Genomic DNA, 14,200 nt, shown 5'->3' on the forward strand with positions numbered 1-14,200 from the left:
GCAGAACCGGCCCAACTCGATGGCGGGTCCAGCATCCGGATGAGCCGGAGTGCGTGTGTGTGTGTGCGCCTGCAAGGTTTCTGGGTGGGACACAGAGCGAGGCGTGCGCGCGGCTGGGTTTCCCCAGACGGATGGAGGAGCTGAGTGAGAAACTGAGGCGTGGTCACCAGCCCCGTGTCACCGTGAGGGGCCCCGCCGAGAAGTGCCTGATTACAGCCAGCCTCGGGACTTCAGTCGCTGCCCCGTCCCCGCGTGTCAAGGACTGCACCCGGTGCTGGCCCTTCCCCCCGTGCTGCGCGGGGGCGAGCGGGAGGCGCTTTTGGACCTGGGGGGGCGTTTCGCACCCGCACCGCGTGGCTTGTGGAGGGCGCCGCACGGCGCCAGCCGGTCGCTGGAGCTCTCCTGGCGTCCCTGCAGCGACACCGCGCGACCCCAGGGCGGGATCCCTCCCGAGGAACCCGGCGGTGGGGACTCGGCGCCCCATGCACGTGTGGGTGGCTGGGAAGGTGCGAGCGCTGGGGTGCATGCACCAGGGCAAGGAGTGGCCGGTTGCTCCACTTCTTGATGACAAATGCTGGAAAATTTCCCGAGGTTGGAGGCTGGGTTGACTTAGGGCCGAGCCCTCTCCTCCGCCCCCCCTCTTCCCGGGCGCTGCCCAGGCGGGGGCTCGCAGCTGGGAGGGAGCAGCCGAGCAAATATCAGCCCCCCGCTAACGAACCCCAGCCGCCGTCATGGACTCGCTGGACCGCGCTGCCCCGCAGATCTCAGGCTGAGAGGCGCCGGCTGCCTGCCGTGGCCGCCCACATGCCGCAAGCCGGGCACCCGGCTGGGCCCTCCCACGCCTCTTCCTCCGGAGGGCTGGGTTCTGCTCGGAATGACTGAACCAGGAGGGTTCCCGCGTTCCCCTGGGATAACTGGGATCACAACCCGGCCCGGGGCTGCGGGACAGGGCCTTCAAATGGGGACGTGTTGCATGGGGTGTGGGCGGCAGCCCAGCATCTCCGCAGGGCTCAGTGCCACCTCGTGCAGAGGCCTCTCCTCGCCCCGGTCCTTGTTATGCCTGCTGCCCCATGTCTCTTTCTGGCCTGGGGTCACCCAGTGAGGTGCCGCCTTGCCTGGCACTCGCCGGGCTCCTCCAGGCCGGGGCGCTTGGCAAACGTTCCATTCTCCCCTGCACAGCTGGAGCTGAGGGCAGTGTGGGGGGGGGGAGCTCTGGAAGGGGGGTCCCCAGTCTGGGCGAGTGGGATGAAATCTCCGGCTACAAACGCCTCATTGCTCCAGCATCTCCCAGCCAAAGTGACCCAGCTGACCTGGGAGAAATGTGAGCCAGACCCCGCCGACCCCACAGAAATCCCCTCTGCCCCAGCCTGCCTAGCGCAGGGGTCCTGGGGGTGGCATTTCCCAGCCTGGCTGGAGTCAGACGATCAGTAAGCAGCCTACAGGCCGGGTTTTGCCAGCCTGCTTTCAGCTGCAGGCTCCTGTCCTTTCATCTCTGGCTGGGACCCGCGGGGACCAGCAGTGGATATTTGCTAATGATCAGGGACGCCACCCGCACTAATTAAGGGGAACTGGCCTGCCGAGTGGGGCGAGGCGTCTGGGTCAGGGCGGCCCGGAGAAGTTCAAGCCGGCTGGATGAGCTGGAGAACAGCTCCCTGCATTCCTGTCTTGTGCCCTCAAACGGCAGCTGTCGTGGGCTGGGCTCTAGCGTCCCCAGGGTGGAATGGCATGCTGCTGAACTTCAGTGAACGTGAGGCTCCCTCGCATGGAGCACGGACGACCCACAGAGCCCCGTGTTGTGCGTTCCCCATAAATGATCCCACCCGGGGACGCTCAGTCCTTTAGCTCTCGCGCTTATGGGTGTAGCTGGGTGAAATTTTTTGTGTGACCTTTTTTTCACTGAAAAATGCAGATTCAGGGCAACCAAAAAACTGGTGAATTTGGGTCAATTTGGGTCAATTCTTGTAGATGGAAAAAAAAAACTGGAAACATCAAAATGGTTCGACTTTTCCTTCCGCCATTTCCTTCCGGAATTCCCCTCAGTTTTATTTAAGAAAAACGTCTCCACCCCCTTGGAAATCAGCAGGCAGCGTTTCAGTTTGGGTCAGGCGGGGCGCGTCCTTTGTCATAAAACTTCCTTCGACATTTGGGTTTGCCAGAACTTTCCAAACATTTTCCTTCCGGGTCGCCGTGAGAAAGGTTTGCCCTGCTCTGTCTGGCTGGCCGGTGATTCGCACCGTGCCGCGCCTGGCTTTTGCTCTGCGGTGCCTGCCTGCGAGCTCCAGGCATCGCAGAGAGGGGGGTGTTTGTGCACCTTGGCAGCAGGGGCCCAGGCCTGGGCTCATGTCTGGAGTCAGTCGCGGGGAGGAGCAGAACCTGCACCTCCAGAAATTGCTCCCAGTGGGGGCCGAACTCTGAGATTTGTTACTGTCTGATCTGGCAAGGCCCCTCCAGTCCAGTGCGTAGCTGGGCTCTTCTCTGTCCTCCGTGGCTCAGCGTGGACCGTTCGTTTTCTTGCCAGGTTCCTGGGGCTCCAGCCAGGTGCTTGTTTGAATTTCAAGGGTTAGGGAATTTTTTCCGCCCCCCCCCGCAGAACTTGAGAAACAGTTATTGTTTTCAGATCAGGACAGGCCTGTGGCTGTTTCCCTCTGGGGCTCCTTGCGCGGCTGGGAGCGGGGTCTGCAGTGGGGCGAAGTTACCGGGTAGGGAGCGCGAGTTATCTGTCAGCTGGAAGGGAAAGCTTTCAAGGTGACACTCAGCATAAATAAATGACGATCAAAGGGAAAACGCTTGGGTAATTTGAACCCCCAAATTAACTTTGACTAATTAATTTTTCAGAAGCCCAGTATTAACCGTGGCGACGTCACGGAGTCGAACATCTGCTCAATCAAAGCTGGGTTTGGGTCTGAATTTGTCTCCCCTGCTGGCCCAGCAGCACCCGGCCATAGCCCGAGCGTGTAACTGACTCAGCCAGGCTGAAGTGAACGTGACTAGGCCCCTTCCCTCCCTGGGAGGCAGGTGAAATGTGGGAGAAGCAGATGCAGACTCCGGGCTCAGAGCTGGGCTCTTTCGAACAACCCAGAGGGGGCCGGGATAAGAACCGGGGGCAATTTGGATCCAGTGATTTGGGCCAGGCCTATCATTAGCCAGTTGGTGGTGGAGGGGAACGGGCTGCGTGCGATCCGCCTGGGCTCCTGCGTGGAGCAATCAGCTACGGGGAACCCGGCTGGCTTTTTGTCCTTGCTGCATCACAGAGTGAAGCACAGTTTCCTGGAGTTAGCTCCTCCACTCGGCTTGCCAGGATTCACTGGCGTGAACTCGCTCCTGTCCCCCCGTTTCTCTGCCGGGCTTAGCCCTGAGCCACCATGAGCCCGTCTGTCTGTCCGTCTCTCCGTCTCTTGTACCGAGACACGGCTTTTTAAGGGCTGTGCACTGAGACCCCCGGGTACTCCTGGCCGGGACGACATGAACTATTGCTCGCTGGGCTGAGCAGTGGCTTGCTCCAAACTTCGGATGTTGACAGTGGGGGGGAGGAAGGGGGGGGGCTGGGGCGTGGGTGGCGTTTGTCCGACTGGAATGGGAAATCCTACACCGCTCGGCTGAACTGCTGGAGCGGTGAGCTCTGCCCCCCCAGGCCGCTGGCCGGGTATAAAACCATCGCTGGGGGACGCAGCCCTCCCTGGCCGCAGCTTCTTCCCAAGCAGCACACCGGGGTAAGTGGCGCTTCCCCTGCCTGGCCTGGATTCGCCCCCTTCTGCCTCCCCAGCCCCGGCAGGGTGCTGCCTAGGGAGAGGCTCCTGGAGCTGGGTGTGTTTGTGTGGCTGCTTCAGGACCTGGGGCCCTTGTGCTAATATAACTGTGGCCGGTTCCCAGAGGAGAGGAAAGTCTGGGGGGAGGTTGGGGGGAGAGTTCAGGAGCTCAGCCCCCCAAACCAACCGCCCCAGCAGCTCTGGCTGTCGTCTGTCTTCATGGCGTCTGTCCTGTGCTGGGGCCCTTGGCTTCCGCCCGGGCGATGCTGCGCTGAACAGGGGGGCGCAGAGGGGTGGCACTTTCCCAGGATGGAGATGCCATGCCCCCGTCACCGTGCCCAGCCACGGAGGCTGTTGGTGCCCCCCCGGTGGGGCTGCAGCAGGCTGGACCCCTCCGCACACTGGGGCCCTTTGTCTGCCAGGCTGGCCGTGGCTGGGGATCCGGGAAGGGATGATGTAAACAGGCGGCCGTGAGCCAGGCTGGGCGAGCATGCGCTGGTCAGCCCTGCGCCACCAGCCCGGCTGGGAGCCGGCCCGCGGTCCAGCTCCCGGCCCGGCAACCCCTGCCTGCTCGGAACTGGACAGAGACCCACCAAACTCGTTGCACACGCGCCAAAGAGCCATCCCGGCCGAGCAGCTCCCCGGTCCCTGCTGCCATGGGCTAGAGGGGAAAGTCTTGGTAACCTCCCAACGGCGCCTTGAGCCAGCCGGTCCCACAGCATCTCTCTGCCTGCCCGCCCTCCCGGCGGTGAGCTCCTGCTCTCTGCCGTGCAGCTCTGGTTTCAGATCTCACGCGGGGCTCTCCCTGCCCTGTTTCCACGCAGAGACCAACGGGTCCCAGTGGCTGCGCCAGGCAGAGCTGAAGGTGCCCTCGCCTCCCGCCTGCCCTGGGCTGAGCCTCCTGCGCCGGGCAGTGGAGACGAGCCGCCCCCGGCGCCATGGCCGCCTGCGAGCTGACCGAGTTGGAGACGGCCATTGAGAAAATCGTCAGCATCTTCTTCACCTACGCGGGCCGGGAGGGCAAGACGGGGACGCTGACGGCTGGGGAGTTCAAGGAGCTGGTCACCCTGCAGCTGCCCAACCTGATGAAGGTGCCAGAGGGGAGGAAGGGCTGTGCTGGGGGTGAGGGTCACGGTGGGAGAACGGAGAGCACCGCGGGGCGTGTGTGGGGCTCAGTTATTTCCCACCGCACCCGCGCTGCGCCTGGCGTCTCAGAAGGCCCTAGAGGGATTTTTGTTCATGGGTTACAGGGTGAGACAGTAGCTAGCTGCCCATCCGTCCGTCCGTCCGTCCATCGATCTCTCTCTCTCCATATAAACCCCTCTCTTTATCCCCCTTCCCGTCTGTCCGATTGCTGCCCGGGTGTCAGCCTAATCCCACCTGAAGCAGAGCCCAGCAGCCTCCTGGCGTGGTGCCCATCCTGCTGCTCCCCGCAGGGGCCATTCTGCCCCGCCCCCGGCTCCCGCGCTCCGCCCGGCTCAGCAGAGCACAAGTGCCTTGGCCTGCGTCTGGTTCCGAGGGGAGGGAATTCTGGAACTCAGCCCCCCTCTGCCCCCTCCCAGGCCCGCTGGCTGTCGTTAGCTGCCTCCTTGCCCTGCCGCTGGGAGCTGAGGGGGGCAGGCAGCTGTGCCCAGATGTGGAGACACCCCCCTCCCTCCCAAGGAGCCAGTATAACGTGATCCCTCCCTCTGAGATGCTCCAGGCGGCAGGGCAAAGCTCCCGACCCGGGACTGGCTGGAGCCCTGGTCTGACCCCTGGCCTTGCTCCGTTGCAGTCCGCGCCCTCATGCCGGGGGCACGGCTGGCCCCTGGGCACCAGGTTCTGAGCATCTCTCCCCCCTGCCCTTCCTCGCAGGACGTGGGGTCCCTGGACGAGAAGATGAGCAGCCTGGACGTGAACAACGATGAGGAGCTGAAATTCAGCGAGTACTGGAGGCTGATCGGGGAGCTGGCCAAGGACATCAAGAGGGAGAAAACGGGGAAGAAGAAGTGACGGGGGGCAGGGAGGGCTTGAGGGGCATTGCAGCCAGCTCGGGGCTGACCGGCCGCTCCAGGCGTGAATAAAGCATTCCCTCGGCGGCTGCGCATCGCTCTGTTCCCTGGGGCGAAGGAGGGCTGGGTGGCGCAAGGCGGCCGCAATTTCCTGGCCCCGTCACCTCCCGGCTCTGTGCAAGGCGCAACCTGAGCTCGGCCCCAGACGCCGCTGTCCAGTCAGGGTCTCGGCGGGCGGGGTGGAGCCAGGCCTGTCCCACGAAATCTTAGGGGATGTTTAGCTGCAGAGATTCCCCACTACTCCCCTGGGCTGCCCAGGGTGCAAAGGGGACCGAGGGTGCCGATGGCCGGTGCTGAGCACCCCGGCAGCACCTGTGAGCCCAGGGGCTCAGATCAGTCAGCCTGGCACCGCTGATTCTTCCGGCCCCCAGCACCCAGGGGAGGCATCCTTAGCTCTGTCTACAGGTGGCGAAGGGACGTCCGCCAAGGTCACACGTCAAAGTGGTGGCAGATGTGTGAACAGAGCCCCGGAGTCCTGGCTCCCAGCCCCCTGCTCCAGCCACTAGACCCCACTCCACTCCCAGAGCTGGGAATGGAACCCAGGAGTCCTGGCTCCCAGCCTCCCTTCCCCAGCCACTAGCCTTGCCTCTCGGACATACAGGAGTCCCAGACAGGCAGTACCTAGCAGGGGACGGGCTAAGGAGAGGGATGGGGCCTTTGGATAGTGGAGGAAGGTTCTGAGGAACAAGCTCCTTCTCTGTGCCCCGCACTGCTGTCCCGGGCGTCTCCCCAGCCAGCCCCTTCTCATCCCGGGCAGACTGGGACACCTCGCAGCGGCCTGCTGGGGTGGCCATGGTGCTGAGAGGAGAGAGCACCCAGGAGGAGCCTGCAGCACCACAGGCCAGGAGCCAGTTTCCACCCTGCTGGTTCTACGACAGACGAGAGAACCCGCCGGGATGAACCCACAGGGCCTCCCCCCACACGATCCCTTCAGTCACCGCCCAAGAGGCAGCCACCTGTGGCCTGGAGCAGGGCAGCTGTTCACCCAGGGATCCCTCACCCTGGGCCGAGATGCAGCTGTCTCTGGGGGGGTTACTAGCGCCTCAGCACACACCACACCACATCAGCTGAGGACAGGAAGTGAAGACTCCTGGTCCCTGGGAAAGTTCCCGGCGGTGGGGGGCTGGCCGTAGTTACCTACCAGGTACATAGCCAGGAGGAGAAGGCTAACACCCCAGCTCTTGTGGGAAGCAGCAGGGGCTGTGAGCGAGCAGGAGTGGCCCTGACCAGAGTTTTCCGTCTCCCCAGGAAGGCATTGCCTCCAACAGCACAGCGCCCCTCACTGGGGCCTGACACAGCGCCGACACAAAGGGAACACCATCGCCCACACCCGCCGGACACTCCTGGCCAGGCCCACCTGGTCCCTCATCCACATCCTGACCCAGCCCCACCCCGCTTAGCTCAGGAAAGCTGACGAAATCACAGCCCCTGGTGCTACGGATGCAAGCCAGGAACACGCCCTCTGCCAATGGATGCTGGGTCATAGCCGTGGCATTGGGTTCCCAGGCGGCCAGGGCCCAGCTCCACCTGCCAGGCTCCGCTGGGGGGGTTCCCTGTTGCATCTCCGCAGCAGGAGCACGTTGGGGGCGGGGATGGGGAGCTGGCCCGGCAGCCCCCGAGCCGGCACATCCCGTGTCCCTGGTGCTGTTTGTACTGGGTGGTGCATAGAGATGGGAAGGGCCAGCCTGGCCTCGGAGTGGGAGGGGCCCCGGCCCCACGCTGGCCCGGTGCCAGCCTATGAAATGAGACATCTTGCACCACAGCGAAAACTTGCAGGTAACTTGGTGAGGTGTCTCCCACTCACATCTCTTGGCGGTATAAAACCCCGGCGGGGGACCAGCCCTCCCCGTCCCAGGAGAGCTTTTGGAGCAGGTAAGTGGCCTCTTCCTTTCCCAGCCCCTTCCCGACTCTGGCTGGGGGATCGCACCCACTGGGTGTCGTCCCCCCCCCAGCCCTGCCTCCCCCTGCGCTCCCCTCTGGCTTCGCCCCAGCACGTTGCTAGGGGAGAGGCCCGGGACATGTTTCAGCAGCTGCCTGTGATCCCAGCCTGCCGTTCCTCGCTCTGCACGTCAAAACTCCCCTGAAAGCTAAAACTCCAGCTTCAGAGGCAGCAGGAAAAACTGGGGGGAGCCGTGACCTAAACGGGCCTCCCCCCACTTCTCTCTCCCACACCAGGAAAGCCCCAGCGCCTGATGTGAAGCCAGCTCCTGGGAGTTCACCCAGCGCCTTGACTCAGCTCGGATCATAGGAGGAGCCCGTCTTCCCCCCCCATCACCACCACCGCCACCGCCCCGCATCCCACGGGAAAGCCAAGCAGGAGAGGGAGCTACGGAACCGGAGCGCCGGCGAGACGCAGCATGGGCCAGTGCCACTGTCACAAGAAGCGCAAGGTCAATGAGCGAGCGATTAGCTGCGTAGTGCCCCTTGTCGCCCCTGGGCAGAATTCGTGGGCTCCCTCCGGCTGCGTGGGGTGCTTTTCTGGAGGATGTATCGGAAGGCACCCGGAGCCTAGAGGAAAATCCCCCTGCACTGGGGACCAGCAGTGCACTGGGAACAGGCCTGCCTTCTCCCTGAGCCAGGACTTCAGGGGCCTTTGCCATCCCTCGCTCCTGTGACTTCAGGAGAGTGTCCGGCTGCAAAAAGGGGCCTGATCCAAAGTACATTGAAACCAAGGGAGCGATCCCCAGGGACTTCAGTGGGCTTTGGATCAGCTGTTTTGAGGATCTGGCCTCCAGGATTTTTACCTGTTGCAGTTAGCAAGCAGTGAGAGGCTGTTTTTTCATGAGTCCCATGCCAGTTGAAAGCCCTGCAGATCAGGAGGCGTTTCCCAGCTCTTGCCAAGCGAGAGTTCACGTTGCTCTGGTTTGATTTAAAAGTTGTTTTGTCAACTCTTAAACTGAGCCAAGGAACAAAGGAAACAACCTTGGAAATCTCCTGCTTTGCTCTGAATTCAAATGGGAGGCTCATTCCCAGAGTCCTAGGATCAGTGCGGAGGCCAGGAGCCACGCTGGTTTACACCCCTCCCCGGAGCTGAGCTCAAAGCCCTGTCGGAGACTGGCTCAAAGCCGGTCTGAGGGTCTATTGTTTTTAATAGCCATCCCTCAGTTGGTCAATATCGGCTGGCCTGAGTTCCGGTGCCTGCCTGGGGGCAGCTCTTGGCAGGAGACCAATGGAACCACGGCTGCTTTGACAGGAGCTAGGACAACCTGCCGAGGGCTCTTGAGCCCCATGCTTCAGGGCACGAGCTGATCAGCAGCGGGTGGGCAGGAGGGAGTTTCTGCAGCAGCGAGGTGAAGTGTCTAGAACTGGAGACAAGAGGCCGGACTGGCTGCGTCTCTCATCGGGGTCTGGCGGGTGGTCGGAGGCCGGAGTAGGAGCCACGTTCTCAGTTAACTCCGGTGAGGAGGTGGCCCGTGGCCCTGGGGAGTCCCGGCGCAGGGTTGCTCCGGCGTGGCAGGGCGGGAGGAGAGCAAGGCCGGGTGCAGCTCTGAGCTGTTCCACTGGGAAGGGGCAGATCCGAGAGCAGATCGCTCAGCCAGCCGGCCGGGGGGTCCAGGCACCCTCTGAGCCCGCCCTGGATCTCCGCACGTGGAGCCCGTGGTTCTCCCGCCCCCAGGGCGGTGGCCACAGACTCCCTTGGTCTCTGGCTCCTTCCTGCGTCCCAGCTGGGCCTCCTTGCCCATACCCCTCACTGACCGTCCCCCCTTCTGCCCGTGCGCTTCAGGATAGCCAGGAGCTAACCGATGTGGAGCGGGCGATCGAGATCGTGATCAACAACTTCCAGCGTTACGCCGTGAAGGGCCGGAAGGAGTGTCTGACCCCCAACGAGCTCAGGGAACTGGTGGTGCAGCAGCTGCCTCACCTGTCGCAGGTAAGGGGAGCGCTCGGCCCCGGCCTGGGAGGGGGCGAAGGCCCCAGACCATTGTTGGTCCTGATCCAAAGGCCCCTGGCGGCCAGGGTTTGGAGCCGGGCGGGGGCGGAGAACGCCTGGGGCGAAATCCCTCGGCAGGGCGGGGGACGTGGCCGCCCGCTGAGCTGTGGTGATGCTACAGACCTGGACCCCACTGCACCCCAAGAGTCCAACCCAATGTTCCCATCCCACTGCACCCCCTAATCTGAGCCCCAGCCCTGCCCCACTGCGTCAACGCCTCCCCAGGTCCACCCCCTGAACCAGGCTGCACCTCCGTCTCTTCCAGCAGCCCCACCCCACTGCACCCCCACTTCCCCATCAGTCACTGCACCCCACTTCCCCATCAGTCACTGCACCCCCCACTGGCTGGGTGGCTCCCTGCTCCCTCCCTCCCGCCAGGGTCTCTGCTGGTTTCTGATGGCTGCCCCTGTGCTCCTCACCCTCACAGCATGTCTGCTCCCTGGATGAGAAGATCGAGTGCCTTGGGGACCCCGATGAACCCAAGCTGGAGTTCGGCGAGTACTGGGCCATCATGGGGGAGGCGGCCAAAGGCTGCCGGGTGAAGAAGTAACAGGCCCGAGGGGAGACACGGACCGTGAGGCCTCAGACCATCTGCACGGAGAGCGAGCGAGCAAGACTGTCGGCCATGATGTGTGGCGCTGAAAACGCAGTGTTAATCCTTCTGGGGCTCGTCTGCCCGTTCCTTCCCCCAGCTCTGGAACCTCCTCCTCCTGGGCTCTGTCTCCCTTCTGCCAAGTCTAGAACCTTTTCAGTCTGGGGCCCATCTTGCCTGTTCTAGACCCCCCCCACCCCTGCTCCCCTGCTCTAGAATCTTTGCATTCTGGGGTCTCTGAGATTCCAGGCCCAGAGGGGCCGGTTGTGGTCCCTGCGTCTGCCCGCCCCGGCCACAGACCTGCCCACCCCCTGTAATTCTAGAGCAAATCTTTTAGCTAAACGTCCAATCTTGATTTAAAAATGGCCCGTGATGGAGAATCCACCGCGACCCTGGGTAAATCGTCCCAGCGGTTGAGAGTTTTACTCCCCAGTCCCTGGAATAATCAAATGCCAGCTTTCTAGCTCCATCACAGGGCGAGCTTTAAATGCCGGGGGGCAGGGAGTGGGGTGGGGGTGTCTATGTCCCTCCGGCTCTGGAACCTGAAATTCACGGGCATCCAGATTTCACCCTCGCCAGCTTTGGAACCCTAAAATGTGCCGTTTTTCCAGCTCTCTGATCCTTTCTAGACCCTTTACATTTGGGAGGAGGGGGTTCCCCCAGCTCTGGAACCTTAAAATGCAGGGGGTTTCGCTACTTTATTCGGGAACCTTTCGATTCTGCCCAGCCCTGGCGCCTTCCTCTCCCCTTCCTCAGCCGGCTCCGGCATCTCTCCTGCCATCCTGCCCCCAGCACTTGCTGTCCCTGGTTTGGGGCTCAGAGCTGGCCATCGGCAGCTCGGTTCCTGCAGGTCGGGTCGCTCTCCGGGGACGGGTGCTTGGGCCGCGGCTGACAGGCCCCTGGTCCTGCCCGCCCTGGGGCAGTTCACTGCACTGGGGCGGGGGCGTGGAAGCCTATGGGGAGAAGGGGCTGGAGGGAGCCAGGCGCTGGGGTTAGGTGTGAGCCCAGGGCTGGAGGTGGGCGGGCGGCAGGGCCGGGTGGAGGGACGCTTGATTGTGACGCGAGGCTGGGACCTTTGACCGTCGGTGGTGTGTGGGGCTGAGCTCCCGCTTCGGCATCACCCCAGCTCCAGGCTGAGGGGACCCCCCCCCACTTTAGATTGACAGCCTGATCCCAGTGCCATGCACAGGATGGGGGGGTGGCGCGTGTGGCTTGGACCCACCCCTCCCTCTGCAGCGCGATGAGCGTGCAGCACCCCCCAAGCGCGTCCCCTCCTCCCGACAGCCTCGTAAATGCCGGCGGGGGGAGAGGGGGAACGCCTCGCACGCCAGGGTCCTGCTCTCTGTGGAGCTCTGACACGCTTGACACCAGCGCGGACACCAGGGCCCCACGGAGGTGCATCCTGGAGGGTCTGAACGTCCCGCTGGGTGGTTCTAGCAGGGGGGGCGGCTGGGAGCCAGGACGCCTGGGTTCTAGGCCAGCTCTGGGAGTGTGGGCTAGTGGTTAGAGCAGGGGACCTGAGGTAAGCCAGTACTTCTCAGGGTCATTCCTGGTTCTGCCATTCACCTGAGCCCAGTCACTTCCCTCCTCCTCCGGGCCTTGGTGTATCATCCATCCCTGAAATGGGTCCAGCCTCGGGACGCTCCTCACTGGGGAAGGGGATTGTCAGGCGCCAGACACCAGGCCACAGTATTATTGGCACTAAGTATTCCTCCCAGGGCCGGGCCTGTTCCTCCTGGGCCTGGGGAGAAAACACCTCCCCCCCCCACCGCCACCCCCCAGCCTGTCCGGAGGGGCAGCTGGGCCCTGGGGTCTGTGCTGGGCCGGGTGGCGGGTCGGTAGCCGCTTGTGTCGCTTGCAAAGGTTTTTGTATAAATCAATAAAAGAAATAACTGGAGAAAAAACTGAAAAGCAAAGGCCTCGTTGTTCTCCGGTCGGCGTGGGGGTGCGGAGGGCGTCGCCGAGGAAGGGTGTCGCGCAGAGACCCCCCAGAACGCAGCAGGGTCGCCGGCGTGGGGAAAAGAGCCTGGGGAGGGACCCTGCGGGCGGGTAATCCCGGCCTGAACCCGGACCATGGGTTGGCTCGCCTAGGCCCCTCTTCACAGTGGATCCTGGGGCCCGTGCTGGGAGGCGGCCTGGGGCCCGTGTTGAGAGGGGGGTCCAGGGCCTGAGCTGGGAGTGAGGATCTGGGGCCTGCACTAGGAGGGGGATCTGGGGCCCGCACTGGGATGGGGGATCTGGGGCCCGCACTGGGATGGGGGATCTGGGGCCCGCGCTGGGAGGGGGGTCCAGGGCCCGTTGTGGGAGGGGGGGCACGCCATACTGGGAGGAGGAAGCCAGGCCGGGGGCCCCGGCAGCACAACGGGGCTCTGGAAGGGCAGTGCCACTCAGAGGGCGTCCGGGTGGGGAACGTGCCCGTCCCCTCGGCTGTCTGGTTCGGGGTCACTGAGACGCACACCGGAACCACGCCGCCAACGCCCCCGTTGCCCCCCGAACCCACCCCGGCAGCCCACGCCCGTCTGTCGCTCTGGGCCGAGCCGGCCCTTCCGGCATCGTGTCAACCCTTCCGCTGGGTGATTGCTCGATGGGGGTTTTAACCGACCAGAGTTTGGGGCTGGACGCCTGGGAGGGGGCGTCACGTTTGCAGGCGGTGGGGGGCTGGGGAGGTCACTATAGTCACATGATTTGACAATGACAATACAGCAGAAACCTGTCCCAGTGGCGGGGCCCTGCCCGGAGCACCCAGGGGGGCCCACGGGCGTTGGGGAAAGGTTGCCAACTCACAGCCGTGTCGGGTGCAGTGACCCTGGCTCCTGGAGCAGGCTGTGAGCATCTGCGCTCTCGCCCGGCGGGTGCATTTCACAACGAGAACCAATATTTATTGTTGCTACCATGGAAATAAATGAATGGAAATCAAAGCGGAAGGGAGGGGTGTCTTTAATTACACAGGCAGGGAACGTGTCTCAGACTCCAAGGGCAGAAGGGACCGTCATGATCATCCAGGCTGACCTCCTGCGCACGGCAGGCCACAGAAACTCAGCCACCCCTGTAATAAACCTCTAGCCTCCGGCTGAGTCACGGAAGGACTCGAATCACGGTTTAAAGACTTCAAGTTACAGAGAATCCACCATTTGCACCAGTGTCACATGCCTAGAGGAGGAGGAGCGGGAAGTGGGAGCCAGGACGCCTGGGTTCTATTCCCAGCGCTGGGAGGGGAGTGTGGCGTAATGGATAGAGCAGGGGTCCACCAGCCAGGGCTCCCAGCTTCTGTTCCTGGCTCAGCCACGTCCTGTCTCGTTATTTCTCCATGAGGGGCTCCAGGAATGGCGCCAGAGACAGTCACCAGCCTGACGCGCAGTCATGGAGAAACGCTGGGGAAGTCTTTGGAGAGCCCGGGCTGAAAGACGAGGGCCGGCTCCCGGCACAGGGCAAGCACTAAATCCTGAGGCCTTGGTCGCGGCCGCCCGCTCCAGCCATATCTGGGGTTGCTAAGTGTTGGTGGGAGTTGGCGTACACTCTTGGCATGCCGTTCTGCCCTCCGCTGGCACTGGGGAGCACGTCTGTCACTCCGCGCCCAGAGAAGGGGGTGCTGGTCTCTGACGGCGCGAGGGTCAGACAAAGAACAATAACAAATCAACTTCCCCTTGAGTACCTGCCCATCGCTTCCTCTACAGCCTCTCCCTGGGCACGCAGGTCAATGCCTCAGGCCTCTCCTGGTCGATGTTTTCAACTGATTGCGAGGGCCCCCTTGGTTCTTCTTACTATATGGGCTGCAGCAGCAGCTCCAAGAGGCTACGGCTGGGCATCGGGGCCCCGAGGGGGTAGGTGCAATCTAAACCCTGCCCCAAGAGCCCGGTGCCGAGCACCTGCAGCTCCCATC

General features: G+C 63.2%; 2 protein-coding genes across 2 annotated transcripts; both read left to right on the forward strand.

Moving 5' to 3' along the window:
• The first annotated feature begins 3,561 nt into the window (after positions 1 to 3,561).
• Positions 3,562 to 5,824, forward strand: S100A13 (S100 calcium binding protein A13). Its single transcript, XM_067539321.1, has 3 exons — positions 3,562 to 3,710; positions 4,571 to 4,837; positions 5,601 to 5,824. The coding sequence occupies exons 2-3, from the start codon at positions 4,685 to 4,687 to the stop codon at positions 5,736 to 5,738; spliced, it is 291 nt and encodes a 96-aa protein (XP_067395422.1). The 5' UTR covers positions 3,562 to 3,710; positions 4,571 to 4,684; the 3' UTR covers positions 5,739 to 5,824.
• A 1,758-nt stretch (positions 5,825 to 7,582) lies between these two features.
• On the forward strand, positions 7,583 to 12,206 carry S100A14 (S100 calcium binding protein A14). Its single transcript, XM_067539319.1, has 4 exons — positions 7,583 to 7,669; positions 7,973 to 8,187; positions 9,522 to 9,668; positions 10,156 to 12,206. The coding sequence occupies exons 2-4, from the start codon at positions 8,155 to 8,157 to the stop codon at positions 10,276 to 10,278; spliced, it is 303 nt and encodes a 100-aa protein (XP_067395420.1). The 5' UTR covers positions 7,583 to 7,669; positions 7,973 to 8,154; the 3' UTR covers positions 10,279 to 12,206.
• Positions 12,207 to 14,200: the final 1,994 nt, after the last annotated feature.

The sequence above is a fragment of the Emydura macquarii genome, unplaced genomic scaffold (genome assembly GCF_026122565.2).
Source record: "Emydura macquarii macquarii isolate MOO-44397 ecotype Brisbane River unplaced genomic scaffold, CSIRO-AGI_Emac_v2 contig_527, whole genome shotgun sequence".
Classification (NCBI taxonomy): domain Eukaryota; kingdom Metazoa; phylum Chordata; order Testudines; family Chelidae; genus Emydura; species Emydura macquarii.

Excerpts from the sequence above, each read along its gene's own strand:
- S100A13 (XM_067539321.1), top strand. The coding sequence starts at position 4,685 with ATGGCCGCCTGCGAGCTGACCGAGTTGGAGACGGCCATTGAGAAAATC. Across the intron at positions 4,838-5,600 it reads AGCTGCCCAACCTGATGAAG|GACGTGGGGTCCCTGGACGA; the intron begins GTGCCAGAGGGG and ends CCTTCCTCGCAG.
- S100A14 (XM_067539319.1), top strand. The coding sequence starts at position 8,155 with ATGGGCCAGTGCCACTGTCACAAGAAGCGCAAG. Across the intron at positions 8,188-9,521 it reads ACTGTCACAAGAAGCGCAAG|GATAGCCAGGAGCTAACCGA; the intron begins GTCAATGAGCGA and ends CGTGCGCTTCAG. Across the intron at positions 9,669-10,155 it reads AGCTGCCTCACCTGTCGCAG|CATGTCTGCTCCCTGGATGA; the intron begins GTAAGGGGAGCG and ends TCACCCTCACAG.